Source organism: Pocillopora damicornis, chromosome 6 (genome assembly GCF_964200805.1).
Source record: "Pocillopora damicornis chromosome 6, jaPocDami1.2, whole genome shotgun sequence".
Taxonomy (NCBI): Eukaryota; Metazoa; Cnidaria; class Anthozoa; order Scleractinia; family Pocilloporidae; genus Pocillopora; species Pocillopora damicornis.
This window is the reverse complement of record NC_142675.1, coordinates 17,577,017-17,592,871: the sequence shown is the minus strand read 5'-3', so window position 1 is coordinate 17,592,871 and position 15,855 is coordinate 17,577,017. Positions and strand designations below refer to the sequence as shown.

General features: G+C 42.0%; 1 protein-coding gene across 1 annotated transcript; it reads left to right on the top strand.

Annotated features, from left to right (window-relative positions):
* Positions 1-4,694: 4,694 nt before the first annotated feature.
* On the top strand, positions 4,695-15,779 carry LOC113681944 (uncharacterized). The gene is made up of 2 exons (XM_027199079.2): positions 4,695-5,078; positions 5,670-15,779. Exons 1-2 carry the CDS (start codon positions 4,848-4,850, stop codon positions 14,952-14,954), a joined length of 9,516 nt encoding a protein of 3,171 aa, XP_027054880.2. The 5' UTR covers positions 4,695-4,847; the 3' UTR covers positions 14,955-15,779.
* The last annotated feature ends 76 nt before the right edge of the window (positions 15,780-15,855 follow it).

Sequence of the window (15,855 nt, the reverse complement as noted above, 5' to 3'; positions counted from 1 at the left end):
ATTTTAGGAAATACGGTCAATTTTCTTCTTTCTTCTTCTTCTTCTTCTTTCAAACGTGCATATTCAGGTGCATACCCTCGTGCACAAGTAGTATAATCGTATAATCTTTATTTAAGCACGAAACAGTTCATCAGCAAAATTAACTAAAACTATTTAAAAATTAAAACACTAACTAATATTTAAAAGCTGTTTTCCGTGAATGCCGTGCGTTATAGAGTGGCATTGATCTTGCGTTTAAATAACCCCAGAGACTCTGTGTTCCTTATATCACATGGAAGACTATTCCATAATGTGGCTCCACTATAGCTAAAGCTTTTTCGATAATAGTTAGTGCGAGGTAGAGGAACATTGAGTTTATTTTCAGAGTCCCTGAGGTCATAAGCAGAGTTACGCCATTTAAACTTAGAATTAAGATATTCAGGAGCTAGCCCGTGCAGACATTTGAAAACCATGGTAACTCTATGAATTTCCTGCTGGCTTGTCAGATTTCTCCAACTTAAAAATTCAAGTAGCTTAGTTGCATCGGCATCATAGCTGGAAAATGTCAAAACACGGGCTGCTCTAATCTGTAATTTCTGCAGCTTATCTCGTAGCGTTATCCCACAGCTACCCCAGACAATGTCACAGTAATCAAAGTGAGGTTTTACTAAAGCTTGGTAAAGCAGATGTAAGGTCGATGCTGGGATCAGATGCCTGACTCGCTTTAGGCACCCGATACCAGAGGCAATCTTTTTTGTTAATTTTTCGATGTGACTATGCCAATCGAGCCTATCGTCTATAATCACACCAAGCGATTTTGTAGAAGTAACCTGGCTCACCTGAGTGCTGTTCATTCTAATTGTTGGTGAAGCTGTGAGAGTACCCAGTCTCTGCCTTGACCCTATTAGCATGAATTCGGTTTTTGTCATATTCAGTGTGAGTTTATTCGCTTGTAGCCAGTTGAAAACGTTTGTTAAGTCCTCATTCAGACAAAGCTGTATACTCTCAAGATCACCGCCCGCATATGTAAGGTGTGTGTCGTCAGCATACATCCTCGGCTCACAATTTGATAAACAATTTGGAAGATCGTTGATATATAATAAAAACAATAGTGGACCGAGGATGGTCCCCTGGGGGACGCCGCAAGTTAATGAGCAGCTGCTGGACAGCGACCCGTTCACAGAACATTTCTGTGTGCGGTTTTCCAAGTATGACTGAAACCATTTGAAAGATTTGCCATGTATGCCATAATAGTTTAATTTCGATAGGAGGATCTGATGATCAACAGTGTCAAAAGCTTTTTTCAAATCTAGAAAAATGACTCCATTGATTTTCCCGTTGTCAATATTATATGCCCAAGAATCTGTCGCTTCCAACAATGCTGTTACAGTTGAATGAGTAGCACGAAACCCTGATTGATTTTGATATAGAATATCATGTTCTTCCAGATAGGCATACAATTGATCGTAAACTATCCTTTCAAACACTTTCGCCACTATTGGAATCACCGATATTGGGCGGTAATTGTTGACATCATCGCGGTTACCCTGTTTAAAGAGAGGTGTAACCCTTGCATATTTCCAATCATCTGGGAACTTCCCTTGGCTAATAGATTGATTGAAAATATCACATATCGGCACACAAATAAGGTCAGCGCATTCCCTGATAAACCTAGCAGATATTGTGTCAAGGCCCGTTGCTTTTGACTTGTCTAGTTTATTTAAAAGTGAAAATACTTTATTTGGATTAGTAGGTTGGAGCTCAAACCGTTTATCTGTACCGGCAAGATATCGTTTATAGCTACTACTATCAAAATCTATCTCACTGGCAAGTTTTGGACCAATATTAGCAAAATGGTTGTTGAATTCGTTTGATAGCTCCAGTGGATTAGTTATCGTTAATCCATTCACTTTTAGTGATGTCACTGACATTTTCCCAGATTTACGTGAAGTTAGCTCGTTTATAGTCTGCCAGGTCTTTCGGGAGTCGCTAGTGTGACTCTAGTACTAGTACGCTTATGAACGCTTAGAATTCCCTTGAAGCCTCAACTGGGCAAACAAAATATACCAGCTAAAAGAGGTTTATTCGCGATGATTCGTGGTGATTCTTTTATTAACATCTATGCTCAGGTGAAAGTATGCTCAAGTGAAAATGAAAACGTAACAAGTGCCCCTGAGTTTCTGCGTACTTCAGAATGGTTCAAACGAGACGCAGCTCCTAAAGATCGTACAATTGACGATCTCAGAGCTAACATAGCAGCCATGGAAGGAAAGAGCGAACCACTGTACGAGGAGATTAATAAGCTCCAAATCAGTGGCGGGTCCAGACCTTGAACTAAAGGGGGGGGGGAGGGGGCGTTATTTGTCGTTTGCCCCGCCGGCTTTTCTTCCTTCTGCAATTTTTTTTACCCAAAACAAGGGGGGGCCCCGGTCCCCCCGACCCCTCCCTCAGAGGACGAGAAGGAAGTCTGCATGGAGTAAAATCCTCTTCGTGAGGTCGAAGCAGATTTGGCTCTCGCCAAAGAAGATAAAGATCGCTTGAACGATGAACTTCAGGAATATTACAAGAAGTCGTCTGAGCTTCAAGCCTCTTACAAGATCTGCGATCAGGAAGGGAATGGACAACCATCAGCAAGTACTGATGCTCACCAAGAAAGTCGAACGCTTGGAAGCTGATCTGGCAGAGGCCCTTACAGAGAACAAATGGCTGGAGGCTGAGCTCGAAAACTACACCGGAAACGATCGTAAGAATGTTGAGGAGGTAGATATTGTGAAGACACAATAAGTAGAGGTGCAAAGTATCATGCATGACTACCGACGTGAAGGAGCCTATCAAGAATCTACCATTGAGCAATTACGTGAGCAAAATCTCTTTCTGACGAGAGACTATAATGATCTAAAAGGCGAGCTTGAGCACAAGAAGTCTCTTGTTAACGAAATTGAAAAAAAGAAGAGAACAATTCAAAACAAGTTTCCGCGCTTGGCGAGGGGCCTGTGCAAGTCCGCTGAAAGGAAAAACACTGAAAATTATTAAGGTTATTTCTCTGTTAATATTACACAGGCAAAAACTTTAGCATGCATCGTAAGTCTCGGAATTTGAGAAACGATCAATGTACTGATTGAATAAAACAATGCACTAAAAAACAACAATGACTCCTGTTTTTGTCATAATTGTTATTTTTAGATGCGCGAGCGCTTCGAGATAAACAAAAATGACATTGGATATTTCTCTTGCGCTTAACGTACAGATAGGCGGAGAGGCGACAAAGATCTAGAAAACACTGATGATGTCGACTGCTGTAAAAGCCACCAGCTGTATCACTGGAGAAAATTTCGATTCTGCTCTAAGAACTTAAGTAACTTTTCCGTAAGCAAATTCCTAACGGGACTTTTAAAAGGGGCAACATTGACACCTTTTAAAACAATTCGCGTTGATTCATAGTGATTCTTTTATTTCCAACTATGCTAAGGCTTTTGACGATTTATGGAAGATCGTGCGATCGTTCAGATTTTATTTACCTTATTAAGTAACTGGAAAGCCAGGAAAACAATTCAAAATTAACAGAAATAGTCACATGAAATGAGACAGTGGTTACAATTTGCCACAAAGCTAGGATTGCGCGGTAGACTCTTAACAAACACGGTGCCAATTGTTGAGTAAATTAACGAAACGAATGTATATCATTGTTTACATTCCTTAGTAAGCTGGTAAGTCTCTTCTGCTTGCTTTCAAATTGCGTTGTAAATGTGATAAACTTCAGGTTTCACGTGTTTAATAGCTGCTAAACTTTGCTATAAACGCGACAGGTCTTAGATCAACGAAAAATTGGCGCCAAATTGCTCATTAGGAGAAAAGATCGTTCTTTAATCGCTGGAATGAAAAACTCATTTCTTATTGACCAATTTTAACACAAGAGCATTGTTTTAAATAAGTAGAATCAATAATTGTAATACTTATTTGTTCAAACTTAGGGTCAAACACACTTGCACATAGTGCTGAAAAAATAAACACAAGTACTTCAGTTGAGGTTCTCGTGACATGTTACAAAGCACAATAATATATCTTTTTCGTAATTTGGCTATATGGCTTAGCTTGAAATCCTCTACCAGTGTCGTTACGTATCAACACAAATATCAGAAGAGGCCTCCTAAAGAACTTGTTTTATTCATAATTAGTTCACGTCACTCATAACTTTAACTCGTCATACTTCCCGCTGCATGAACTGACAGGAGCAACTAAAGCTATAGAATTTAAACCACATGATGTGCTAGTATCATGCAGATCGCAAGACTTCCTATATTGCACAATTTCCTCTAAAGTTTTCAGTGTTGTCTTTGCGTGGCGACTCGTTAAAATGTCCCTACAGGAGATTATTGTAATGAAAATGTACTTAACGAAAACAAGCTTTAGTCGCAACTCAAACATGTCCGGTTGTTCGCCAAAATTCTTTTGGCTTTTAAACCGCAAAAACTGTTTCTTAAATCCCACAAATACGTCCGTCAGATATTTGTATACATCGTTTATATTTCATGAGCAAACCCCGGCGGTCAAAACTACCCATTGTGACGAATTCAAGACTCTTGGCGTTGTTATTCCGTGGGAGGGTCGCTTTTTTTTCGGCAACACAAAAACTACCCGAAACGCTATTGAACAATGGCAGCATGGGCAAATCTGATTGGCTCTTCATCAAAATTTTAACAGCTGGTAATTCAACCGGTAGACCTCAAGGGACGTAAAGTTTGTGAAATAAAATCAGTTCTTCGACGGGAATACGCACACAATCTTAATTTCGCAACCTCGTCAGAGCGGGTTCACTTAAAGTGAGAGCTTGCGCTCGTGAACTTTCGCCCCTGGTAAACAAAGAAAAAATGGAGAATCGAACTGTCACGAGTGAGACAAGACGGACGATGTCTACGGTAGAAACATACAGCTCTGTGTCGTCTTCCTATAGCGCGAACAGCGAAAGTTTAGCAGTTATTGGTGAAGATGTCACCATGAAACAGCTAGCAACCGCCAGAGAAACCTTTAGCGACTTGGAAACGGCCTATCGGAAGTTCAAACTAGAGTTAGAGAACGTAAAGGAAGAGCACCGAAATGAGGTATTGCTTTGGTTTATTTGTAGCTTTTAGTTATTTGTTATACCTGCAATTGACGTTATCGCAGATTGCGTTCATTTGCATAGACGCGCCTCTCAAACTTACACCACCTACTGTTTGTAGAGATCTAAAAAAAAAAAACAACGATTTCTCATTCTGTAACTTGCGCTACCAGAGACTAACTTTTATTGATAAGCGCGTTACATTTTACAAAAAAATCTGTACAGTACATGATCCTGACCCAGTTTTCTACGGTGTTGAGTTTGATTAAATATTGTGGCATTGAAACTTGGCACTTCGAGAGGTTTAAACCCCAGACAACTGAATGTAGAGCGGCTTTTTGCTCAGAACTTGCTTCATAACTAACATTTTATTGGCCTCGATGTACGTGAATTACTTTCAACTTTTTTCGTTGTCCTTTAGAACCGTAAAATTAAAGCGTAAAATGACTCCATTGTAAAACAATTCAAGAACATAATCGGTTCGCTATGCAAATATTTTTCATTCGCATAATAATAAGGTTCGAGTCATGCGGAAACAAAGCAAAAAGAAAATAAAAACATTAAGAAAATGAAGAAATCTCTTCCTTTGTAGGTGGATAAGTTACGTTCGCAAATCGAAAATCTTCAAAAGCAGAAAGCTCATCTACAAGAGCAGCTGAAAGATTCACGCGTGGATGCGAAAAAGCATCAGGACGAGTTAATCCGAGTGCAGCGAAAACTAACCGAGAAAGAGTGGGAATATGACGCCTTGAAGAAAGACTTCGACACACAGAAAGAACTGATCCGCAAACTTAGAGAGGAGAAAACAGCCCTTGAAAAAGAAAATGATGAGCTTAGGCGCGAGCTCTCCTCCAGTCAGGCGCTCGTACCATCTCCTGGCGGAAGAAAGGAAGACAGCGAAGAACTCGTGGCTGTCCGACAGGAGATTACAGAGTGGGAGACAAGCTACAAGTTTGTTCATAAGGAAAAGGAAGATTTACAGGAGGAAATGTTAGCTCTTCAGAGTAAGCTGAATGACATTCAAGCGGATTATGACAAAAACCAGAGGGAACTGCAGAAGGAAGCAAAAATCAACTCCATGAAGGCGTCGAAACTGGAAGCGCAGATGCAAAATTCTGTCAGACAGAAAGATAATTTTAAGAACCAGTTAGAGAATTTGCGAGAGGACTACAAGAAAGGAAAAGAAGCATACAAACTCCTTCAGCGAGATTTCCTGGAGAGTCAAAAGAAGGCCGACATGTATCGTGAGGAGCTAAACGCCAAGAATAACCAGCTGCAAAAATTGGATAATTCCAATAAGGCCCTGCAGGGAAAGCTTGAAACACTAAAGCAAGATTTCACGAAGAATCAACTCTCCTCTGACATCTATGACAGACAAAAAGAGGTGCTTGAGCGAGATCTGCAGGAAGCCGAGTGGAAAATAAACGATTTGGTCGAAGCTAACGAAGGGTTGTCAGCGCAGCGAGACGAGATGGAGAAAGAGCTGGCTTTGGTCAAGGCACGCATCCCTACCTTGGAGAACAACTGTGAAAAGGCCAATGAAAAAGCCAGTGAAAACGAACAACACGTCAATCGTCTTCGTCTTCGCATTGGTGACTTGGAAACTAATTTGTTTTCACTTCAAACCAAGAATAACCAGCTAGAGGCAAACTATCAAGAGTCGATGGTAGAGACACAAGAACTTCAGAATAGGTGTGAGCGTGCGAATGAGAGAGTAGCAGACTTAGAATCTCAAGTGGATCTGCTAGGTCAGGAGAACGAAGACTTGAAGAGTCAGTTGGGGCACTCTGAGCGCAGAATTTCCGAGTTAAAAGCATCATTGCAGAGGAACGAGCAAGAGAACGAAGAACTTGAGGTATCTACCGCGGGAATGAAGACACACCTGTCGAAACTTGGAAGTCAGTTGGACACAATAAGCAAGAGCAAAGTGCAGTTGAAGTCCGAGCTTGACGAAGAAAAGAGTAAAATTGCCAAGCTCCGGAAAGATCTGGTCACAGCCCAAGCAAGTGCCGCTGAGTATCAACGCACTTCAGAATGGTTCAAGCGAGACGCAGCTTCTAAAGACCGTACAATTGATGATCTCAGAGCTAACATAGCAGCCATGGAAGGAAAGAGCGAGCCACTATACGAGGAAATTAATAAGCTCCAAACGCATATGGAAATCTTAGAAGACGAGAAAAAAAGTCTGCATGGAGAAAATCTTCAGATTCAGAAAGCCCTTCGTGAGGTCGAAGCAGATTTGGCTCTCGCCAACGAAGATAAAGATCGCTTGAACGATGAACTTCAGGAATATTACAAAAAGTCGTCTGAGCTTCAAGCCTCTTACAAGATCTGCGATCAGGAAAGAATGGACAACCATCAGCAAGTACTGATGCTCACCAAGAAAGTCGAACGCTTGGAAGCTGATCTAGCAGAGGCCCTTAAAGCGAACAAATGGCTGGAGGCTGAGCTCGAAAACTACACCGGAAACGATCGTAAGAATGTTGAGGAGGTAGATATTGTGAAGACGCAATTAGTAGAGGTGCAAAGCATCATGGATGACTACCGACGTGAAGGAGCCGATAAAGAATCTACCATTGAGCAATTACGTGAGCAAAATCTCTTTCTGACGAAAGACTATGATGATCTTAAAGGCGAACTTAATTACAACAAGTCTCTCGTGGATGAAATTGAAAGTGACAAGAGAAGACTTCAGGAACAAGTCGCTGCGCTTAGTGAGGAGCTCTCAAGGGTGACGTCCTTGTACGAGTCCACTAAAAGGAAAAGCGACCAACTGGAAGTCGACCATAGCATTGTGGTAAAGAAGATAAATACTCTGGAAACAACGTACAAGAAAGATGTTGACAAGAATGCAAGGCGTGAACTGGAGATTGAGCGCAACAGAAACGGAGAGTTAGAGAGAGAGTTGTATGCATATCGCAAGAAAATTGCAGAAGCAGAGGCAGAATTACAAGCGTCAAAGAAAGACAAAGAAGAACTTGAAGAGGAACTAGATGAGGTAGAAGGAAGGATATCGGTACAGAACCAAGACATCGAAAGATTGACTCAGGAGAACGCTGACATGACTCAGAGAGTGACATCTTTTGATCAGAAGTTGAAAGAGATGAACAACGAAGTAGACACTGCTTTGAGGCTTAAAGATAAGGCTGAAGAAGATCTATTCAGTTCAAGGAGTCGCGCAAATAAGCTAGAGTCCCAGGCTGAAATTCTACAACGGCAGAAGTTACAATTAAAAGATCAGCTGGACGATGTGAACAACAAATTACTCCAGTCCCAAGAACAAATAATGATTCTTGAAAGTCAGGTGCTAGAGAACAGGAAGATTAACGAGACTATGAACAGGGTGGTCGGAAAGAAGGACAAAGGTATTGAAGAACTGAACAACGAGCTTAGACAACTTGAGAGGGATTTTGATACCACTAAACAAGATCTGATTACTGCCAGAGTCACATGTGAAGGATTAGATGCTGAGAAGAAAGACTTGGAACGAAGACTGGGCCTAGCTCAAGACCGTATCAATAATTTAGAGAAGGATGTGAATACCTATCGAGATGGGCGCGGCACTTTGGAGCAAGAGATAAGCACCTATACGTTCAAGATCACTTCAATTGAGACGCAGCTGATCAACACCACTAAAGATAGGGACCATTTCAAGAACGAGTACGAAAAGCAGCTTGCAAGCAACAGAAAGGTGAAAGAGGATATGCTAAGCATGCAAAACCAGGTCCGCGAAAAAGAAAGAATGATAGAGGGCTTGAGAAAGGATCTTCGCGACAAAGAAAACACTCTTGAGAGATTGAAGTCATCAAAGGCAGGACTAGAAAACGAGTTGCTACAAGCCAAGAAAGACCTTGAGACCTACAAATGGAAGAACGAAAATCTGGAAGACAATGTGGTGAATCTAACAGAACAGATCCAAAACTCAAACATCGAAATTTCTAAAATGGAGGTCACCCTATCAGCTTTAGAGCGAGAAAAGGAAGACAGAGACAAGAGTGTAGTACCAAGTGAGGATAATTATCACGAGCTAGAAGCCATGTTAACGCAAAGTCAAGATCGAGAGAACTCTTTAAAGCAAGAGCTGCAGTTGCAGAAAGCAAAAGTGAACAAGGCAGAAGGAGAATTCAAGCGAGTTCAACAACAAGGCATCGAGCTTCAACACGAGATCAACATATTGAACAGAAAAATACACGATGCAGATGAGGGCAGAAACCGGGCAGACCGCGAGAAGAGAGCCTTGAAAGAAGAACTCATGGCCACCAGTGGAAAATTGTCTGACTTGGAGGTGAAGTTTGAACATGAATATCGAGAGAAACTCTCCCTACAAGGACAACTGGAGGACGCTATTAACAGGTCAGCAGTCAACCGCGAAGAGGTTCTTAAAGTTGAACAACAGCTCATCGAGCAAAAGCTTGCCGTTGATCTTCTAAACAAGGATATCGCCCAGAACGAGGACCACATAGATCAACTGAAAGCAAGTAAAAAGTATTTAGAGGAGCAGGTGCAATCACTCAAAGCAAGTTTAAACATCAGCCGTGAGGATTGTCAAAGGCTAAAGCAAGAACAAGAACGTCTGCAAAAAGAAATTTTAAGACTGCAAGATGGCGTTCAAGAAGCAGAAGGACGCACGCAGAAAACGGCTTACGAGCGAGATCGTGTTCAAGAGGAAACGCGCACATCAGTTGTCAAAATTTCAAATCTTGAGCAACAGTTGGCTGATTCTAACAGAGAAAAAGATTCCCTCAAGGATAAGTTAGAGGACTGGAAAGAATCCTCCGCTCGATACCGTGATGAAACTGTTACCTTGGAAAGTGAGATTTCCTCTCTGAAGGCCACTATCGACACTCTCACTGCAGATATAGAAAGCAAGAACAGGCAGCTTGAGGATTTGAAGCAAAGGAAAGCCATCATAGAAGAAGAACTCGAAGATACGAAGAGAACCCTCCGACGGAAAGATACTGATCATGATAACTTGATGTCAAAAAGGAAAGAAGTGGAGGAATCTTACAACATTGCTGTGCAGAGGATCGAGACGTTGGAAAGCAACCCGTTCGGTTCTGACGAGGAACGTAGGTTTCTCGAAGAGGAATTGGCAGTTACAAAGAGAAAGCTAACAGAAACAGAGGTGGCCTTGAGAGGAAGTGCTGACCGAGAGAAGGACCTTCATGAGAAACTTATAGCTGTTCACTCGCAATTGTCAAGACTGGAGTCGAGCAGGGAAACCTTACAAGAAAAGAAAACCGAGCTAGAGCACGATTTGTACGCTACTCAAAAAGAGTTGGCGCCTTTGAAGGAGGGATACGATACTGCGATGAACGAAATAGACGCCCTGAATCACCATCTGAACGAAGCAAACACCAGGATCACCCAGCTGGAACTGCTCTTAGATAAGGAACAAAAAGCTAGGTCTAAAATGGAACTCGAGAAAGAGGGAGAAATCGCTAAGTTAAGTAAAAACGATGAAGAACTTTTGCGAGTGCAGCGGAAATTAGTAGAGTACCAGACCTTATGGGATCAGCACACGAAGGAAGTCGGCGGCAAAGACGCTCTCATTCAAGATTTGAGAAGTGAGAAAAAGACCTTAGAGAGGAATTTACAAGTTGCGAGGGACGAACTGGCGAGCATGCATGGCTCTATCAGCGATGCTTTGAGAAAGAAGGACGTAAGTGACGGTGATGCGTTTGCAATGAAAAAGCAGATAGCAAACTACGAACTGCGTCTCAAATCTACCTTACTGGAAAATGAAGAAATGCACAACGACCTTATTGGTTACAGCAATAAAATAGCCGAATTGGAGGAAGAAATACAGAGAGTACTGAAAGAAAATGCCAACATGAAAGCAGAGCTACATGATGCCCGAGATAATGCGGCCAGAAGGAAAGAAGATTACGATGTACTATCAAGGAAGAAGACAGAGTATAAAAACACACTGGAGGCTCTGCGAAAAGAAGTGAGCGATAAGAATGGGCAAGTTGAGGTCCTGAAGTCAGTTAACAGTTCCCTAGAGGGTGAAATTAATTCACTGAAAGCAAAGATTGGCCATTTCAACGATGAATTTGACAAAGGATATCAGGAAGTCACAGAGCTAAACGTCACAATTCGAGAAAGAGAATCCACAATCGGCAGCCTGGAAAACACCATAAGATCACTCCGCCGTGACAACGATAAGTTATCACAGGAGATCGCGGCATGTAGAGCGTCAACAACTGAATATAAAAATTATTATCAAGGGGCAAAGAAAGATCTGGAGAAGTTACAGACTGACCTGCTCTCTTCAAACAACAGACTCACTCACCTAGAAACGCGCAACGAGGCCCTGGAGGACGAAAGAAATGATCTGAAGAATGAAATCGCCTTCTTGAAGAAACTCAATGCTGAGTTAAAAGGCAAAGTCGAAGCATTAGATCGTGACAAGAAGAAACTGCAGAACGAGTTTAACGTTATTCAAAGGAAATACCAAGAAATCCACAGCAGCTACATTAGCATCGAGAGCGAGAAGGCAAGAATCAAAGGGGACGCTGCCCTGCAAAAGAAAGTTGTCGATCTCCAGTCGCAACTGCAGCAGATTACTCAAGAAAAAGAAGACACAGAGAACGAATTGGACTTGATCAGGAAGAGGCTATCTAAGATGGAACAGGATTTTGGTGATTGCAATCGCGCAAAAGAGTCGTTGGAGTACGAGGTTAGCTGGCGAACCAATCGCATAAAAGAACTAGAAGATGTCATACACGCCATGGAAGAGAAAGACCAGTTTGGAAAAGACGAGATTTTGTCCTGGCATAAAAAGGTTACCTCCCTAGAACAAGAGCTACAAGCGGCTAAGAACAAAATCGCTCGCCTTGAAACATTCAACAAAGCATATGATGAAAAGATTCGCGATCTGAACATCGATCTCGTCGAAGGACAGGAGGCACTAGCAAAAACTGAGGCAACCTTGGCTAACGCCCAAGAAGCTCTTGATGACAAACAACGAGAACTGATGGATAGCTACAAGAAGGTTTCAGAACTGCAGACCGCTCTAGATGCAGCTGTTCAAAGCAAAAATGATGCTCAGAGAGACCTCCAAGATGCCAAAGCTAGGATACATACATTGGAGGAAGAACTTCAAGAGGAGCTCAAACGGCAGGCTCAGCTGAGAGGTACTTTAGAAGAAATGAGAGCAAGGAATGAGGAGTTGAGGGATGAGATTACAAATCTACAGAAGAAGTTGTTGGAGCTTCAGCAAGAGGTAGATGACCTGCAGCGTGAGTTGTCAGAGAGGGACTATAGAATTGACCGTCTGCGGAACGACTACGACGCTCTGCAGAGTGATCTAAATGCCACCAAAGCAGATCTTTCTACTGCAAGGTCCGATCTGGAAAGAGCCCTAAGCGATAAAAGGGGGTTACAATACGAAAATCAGAAACTGCAACTGCACAATTCGGAGCTCGACGCCTCATACTCGCTACTCAGAGACGAAAACGAGAGGTTTAAGTCAGAGTTGCAAGCTTTGCAAGTACAGCTGTCTGAGCTTCAATTTAGTTATAACACTTTGCAGAGGGATAGCGTCACTGTGGTGGAACAAAGCACTGTCGACGCTGCACCTGAGACTGACTTTGAAATAGAAGCTTTACGAGGAGAGTGCGAACGTTTGGCTCGTGAAGTTTCGGGACTAAATCGGAAAATAGTGACGTGGAAAGACAAGAGTGAAGGTCTAGAACAAGAGAAACTTCGACTGGAAGATAAAGTCTCGTCAATGCAGAAGACCATTAACAGCCTGGAGGCAACAAACCAAGGTTTGATCTCGGAAAAAATGCGGCTTCAAAATGATATTGATAGGCTTCAAAAGAAACTAATTGAGATAGAAGCACTGTTGGGTACAGCTGAAAATGAAAAACGCACCTTAGGAGACGACCTGGAAGACACGCAGAGGAGGCTTCTTAAACTGGAGGCTGATTACGAGTTGCTCAAAAAACGAACTGCACCTTCCGGTGGGTGGAGCTCATCATCAGATGCTGCCTTGAGAAGGAGTAAAGAAAGAGAAAATGAATTGCAGAATGAAGTCTTGGAGGCTCATACGAAGAATTCAAGCTTGGAGCACGAGCTTAAATCGACCCGCGAGCGATTGGAAAGTCTTCAAGATGCATACCATAAGGCAGAGGATAAGGCGGCACAGTTTAGAGAGGAAATTATTGTTTATCAGCAACGCATTGCAGAATTGCAAGCTAGTTACGCAAGTAGTCGCGAAAGAAATGCGCAATCAGATCAAGAAATCTTAGACTTGCAGCGGAAGCTAGAGGAGCTTGGAGACAGCAAGAAAACAAGTCATAAAGATAGGTCAGCCATGGAATATGAAATCAACTCACAGCGTTCAACGATTGCAAGGTTAGAATCACAGCTTGAAGACTCAAACAAGGAGAAAGACAGCCTCAGATTACAACTGGTAGATTCTCGCAACAAGAACGAGGAGGCTTCCAAAGAAGTAACCAGGCAAGTTACTGAGATTCACACCAAAAGTGAAGTGTTCAGGCGAGAAATTATTGAGAAGGAGACGGTAATTGAGCAGTTCAAAACCAGGGTCTTTACTATGGACAAAGAGTTGGACGCTCTTAGACGCGAGTTGCAGAACAAGACAAACGAGTGTAATACACTTCAACGGGAGATTGACCAACTGAAGTTTGAGTTGAACCAGCAGAAGCAAACTAGGTACGTAAGCGAAGACGAGCTTCGTGGAGAGATAGAATCTCTCAAGTTGAGATACGACGAAATCGAGGGTGAGAAAGACGCTCTTCGAAGAGAAAGAAACAATCTACAATACGAGCTTCGATCGGTGAAGGATCAGCTGGATAATGTAGAGACAGTCTACAAAGACAGCACTGATGGATTACAACAGGCCAACAATGATCTTATTTCAAGTCAGGTCAGGATATCGGAGCTAGAAACAGAACTCCAGAGAGCAACTAAAGACAGCCAAAACCAGCAGCACCATTTGGACAAGGCCAATAAAGAGATAGTAAGTAAACAGGAACAGATCATTCGTTTTGAGAAAGATCTACGCACAATGAAGACAGACCTGGAGCTAATGAAGAAGAGCTGCGACGAAAAGGATGACAAGATTGGCATGCTTGAAAAGAAATGCGTCACGTTGGAGCTCGAGATCGAAAGACTGAAGAAAGATCTCTTTTTGGCTCAAGAAGATCAACAGCGAAGTGAAAGAAGGCTGAAAGACCTACAGGCCAGATCAGAAATTGCTAGAGTAGAAGTCAAACCCACCTACGAAACGAGCTTTGAGGTACGAAGAAGCCGAAAACCAGCTGATAATGTCTCTATTCAAGGGCGTGGCAGGAAAACTTCAACTCTTGCTATGGACATTGGAAAAGCCCCAAGTAGTCAGCCTGGATCGCCGAGATTAGAGCACGAGCCGCTGAATCGCAAAATGTCTGCTCCTGTGACGCAAAGCAGTCCTCGTTCTGCCTTCATCAGACCTGAAAAGGACTTGAGTGCAACATTTGAGGAACCAGTCATAGAGGTGCAAGCAAAGCCTGTAGAGGACGAAGCGTCGACTCCTGATGAAGTGTTCTCCAAAGATGCACCTCTGATTGTCAGATCCTACGGGGAAAATGAGATAGCAAATGGTATGACGTCGTTTGTTCTAACACGGACCCATTCACGAGTCAATGAGAGCCGTACAGAGTCCCGTACCGAGTCCACGACGGACAGACGAAGTACCACGAATCACGTGCGAAAATTCAACGAAGAAGTCGAGGTAAACCAGAGGACGATGACAAGTGTGACCAGTGTGTCAGAAGACTTAGCCTACGCTGAAGGAAAGATAACCACGCCTCGTGGTTATGGCAGCAGAGGAGGCTGGGACAGGAACTCTAATTATTATCTTTAAATTATGCTTTTTTTTAAAAAGTGTACATAGTGGGACGCTTTTTATGTTAATTTCGTGAGCCTGGGGCCCATATAATTTTAGCGGGGTGAACGCATCAGAATTAAGAATCTGTTAAAATCGTAAGCCTTTTCAAGCGCGGTAAAATCATCGTATTGCAAGACATAGCCGAGAGAAAGGTATCTTTGTCCCACCCGATTGGAGCAAGTTTAACGTAAACCATTTTATGTTGTGAGGGCTTTTGAAATTATTTTTTTTCGGGGAAGTTGTCATAGGTTTTGTGGTTCTTTAGAAACAACAAAAATTTTTTGAAAAAACAGACGTTTATCTTGATTTTTACTTCCATCTGACAAATGTCTTTTAATCACTATTAGCTGAAAGATATAATTTATCTACTTTCTTCGTCAATTTGAAATTTTCAATGCAAGCTTTATTTAATCATTTCATCTCCAAAGTCATTTTGACTTCTAAAAAATTCTTCAAAATTTATTTGAAATGGCATGATATTTCGTATTTTTTCCCTATACGTTATGATGTATAATTCGTAAGGTTTTGATCCCACTCTTAATATGGGAGATTAATATATTTTGATGCATCTTGTTTGGTTGTTGACGCAGTGTTTACATGGGTGTATGGTACTTTTTACAATTTTGCTATTTTTAGAAACCTGGTTTTGGAATTCATTGTTCTTAGTAACCGGATTTTATAGGTAAACATTGATAAAATGCATGTAGCGGATCTCGCCATAGTTAAAAGCTTGAGCGTTGTTTATAATGTATTTCATAGTTTGCAGACTTAGATGCTGAAATAAATAGTTGTTATCTTTCATTTGAGCGCATAATTATTCAATTATAACGTGCATAAGATGGAGCTGCACATCTAGGGCGAGCTTTCATCGGTAAAC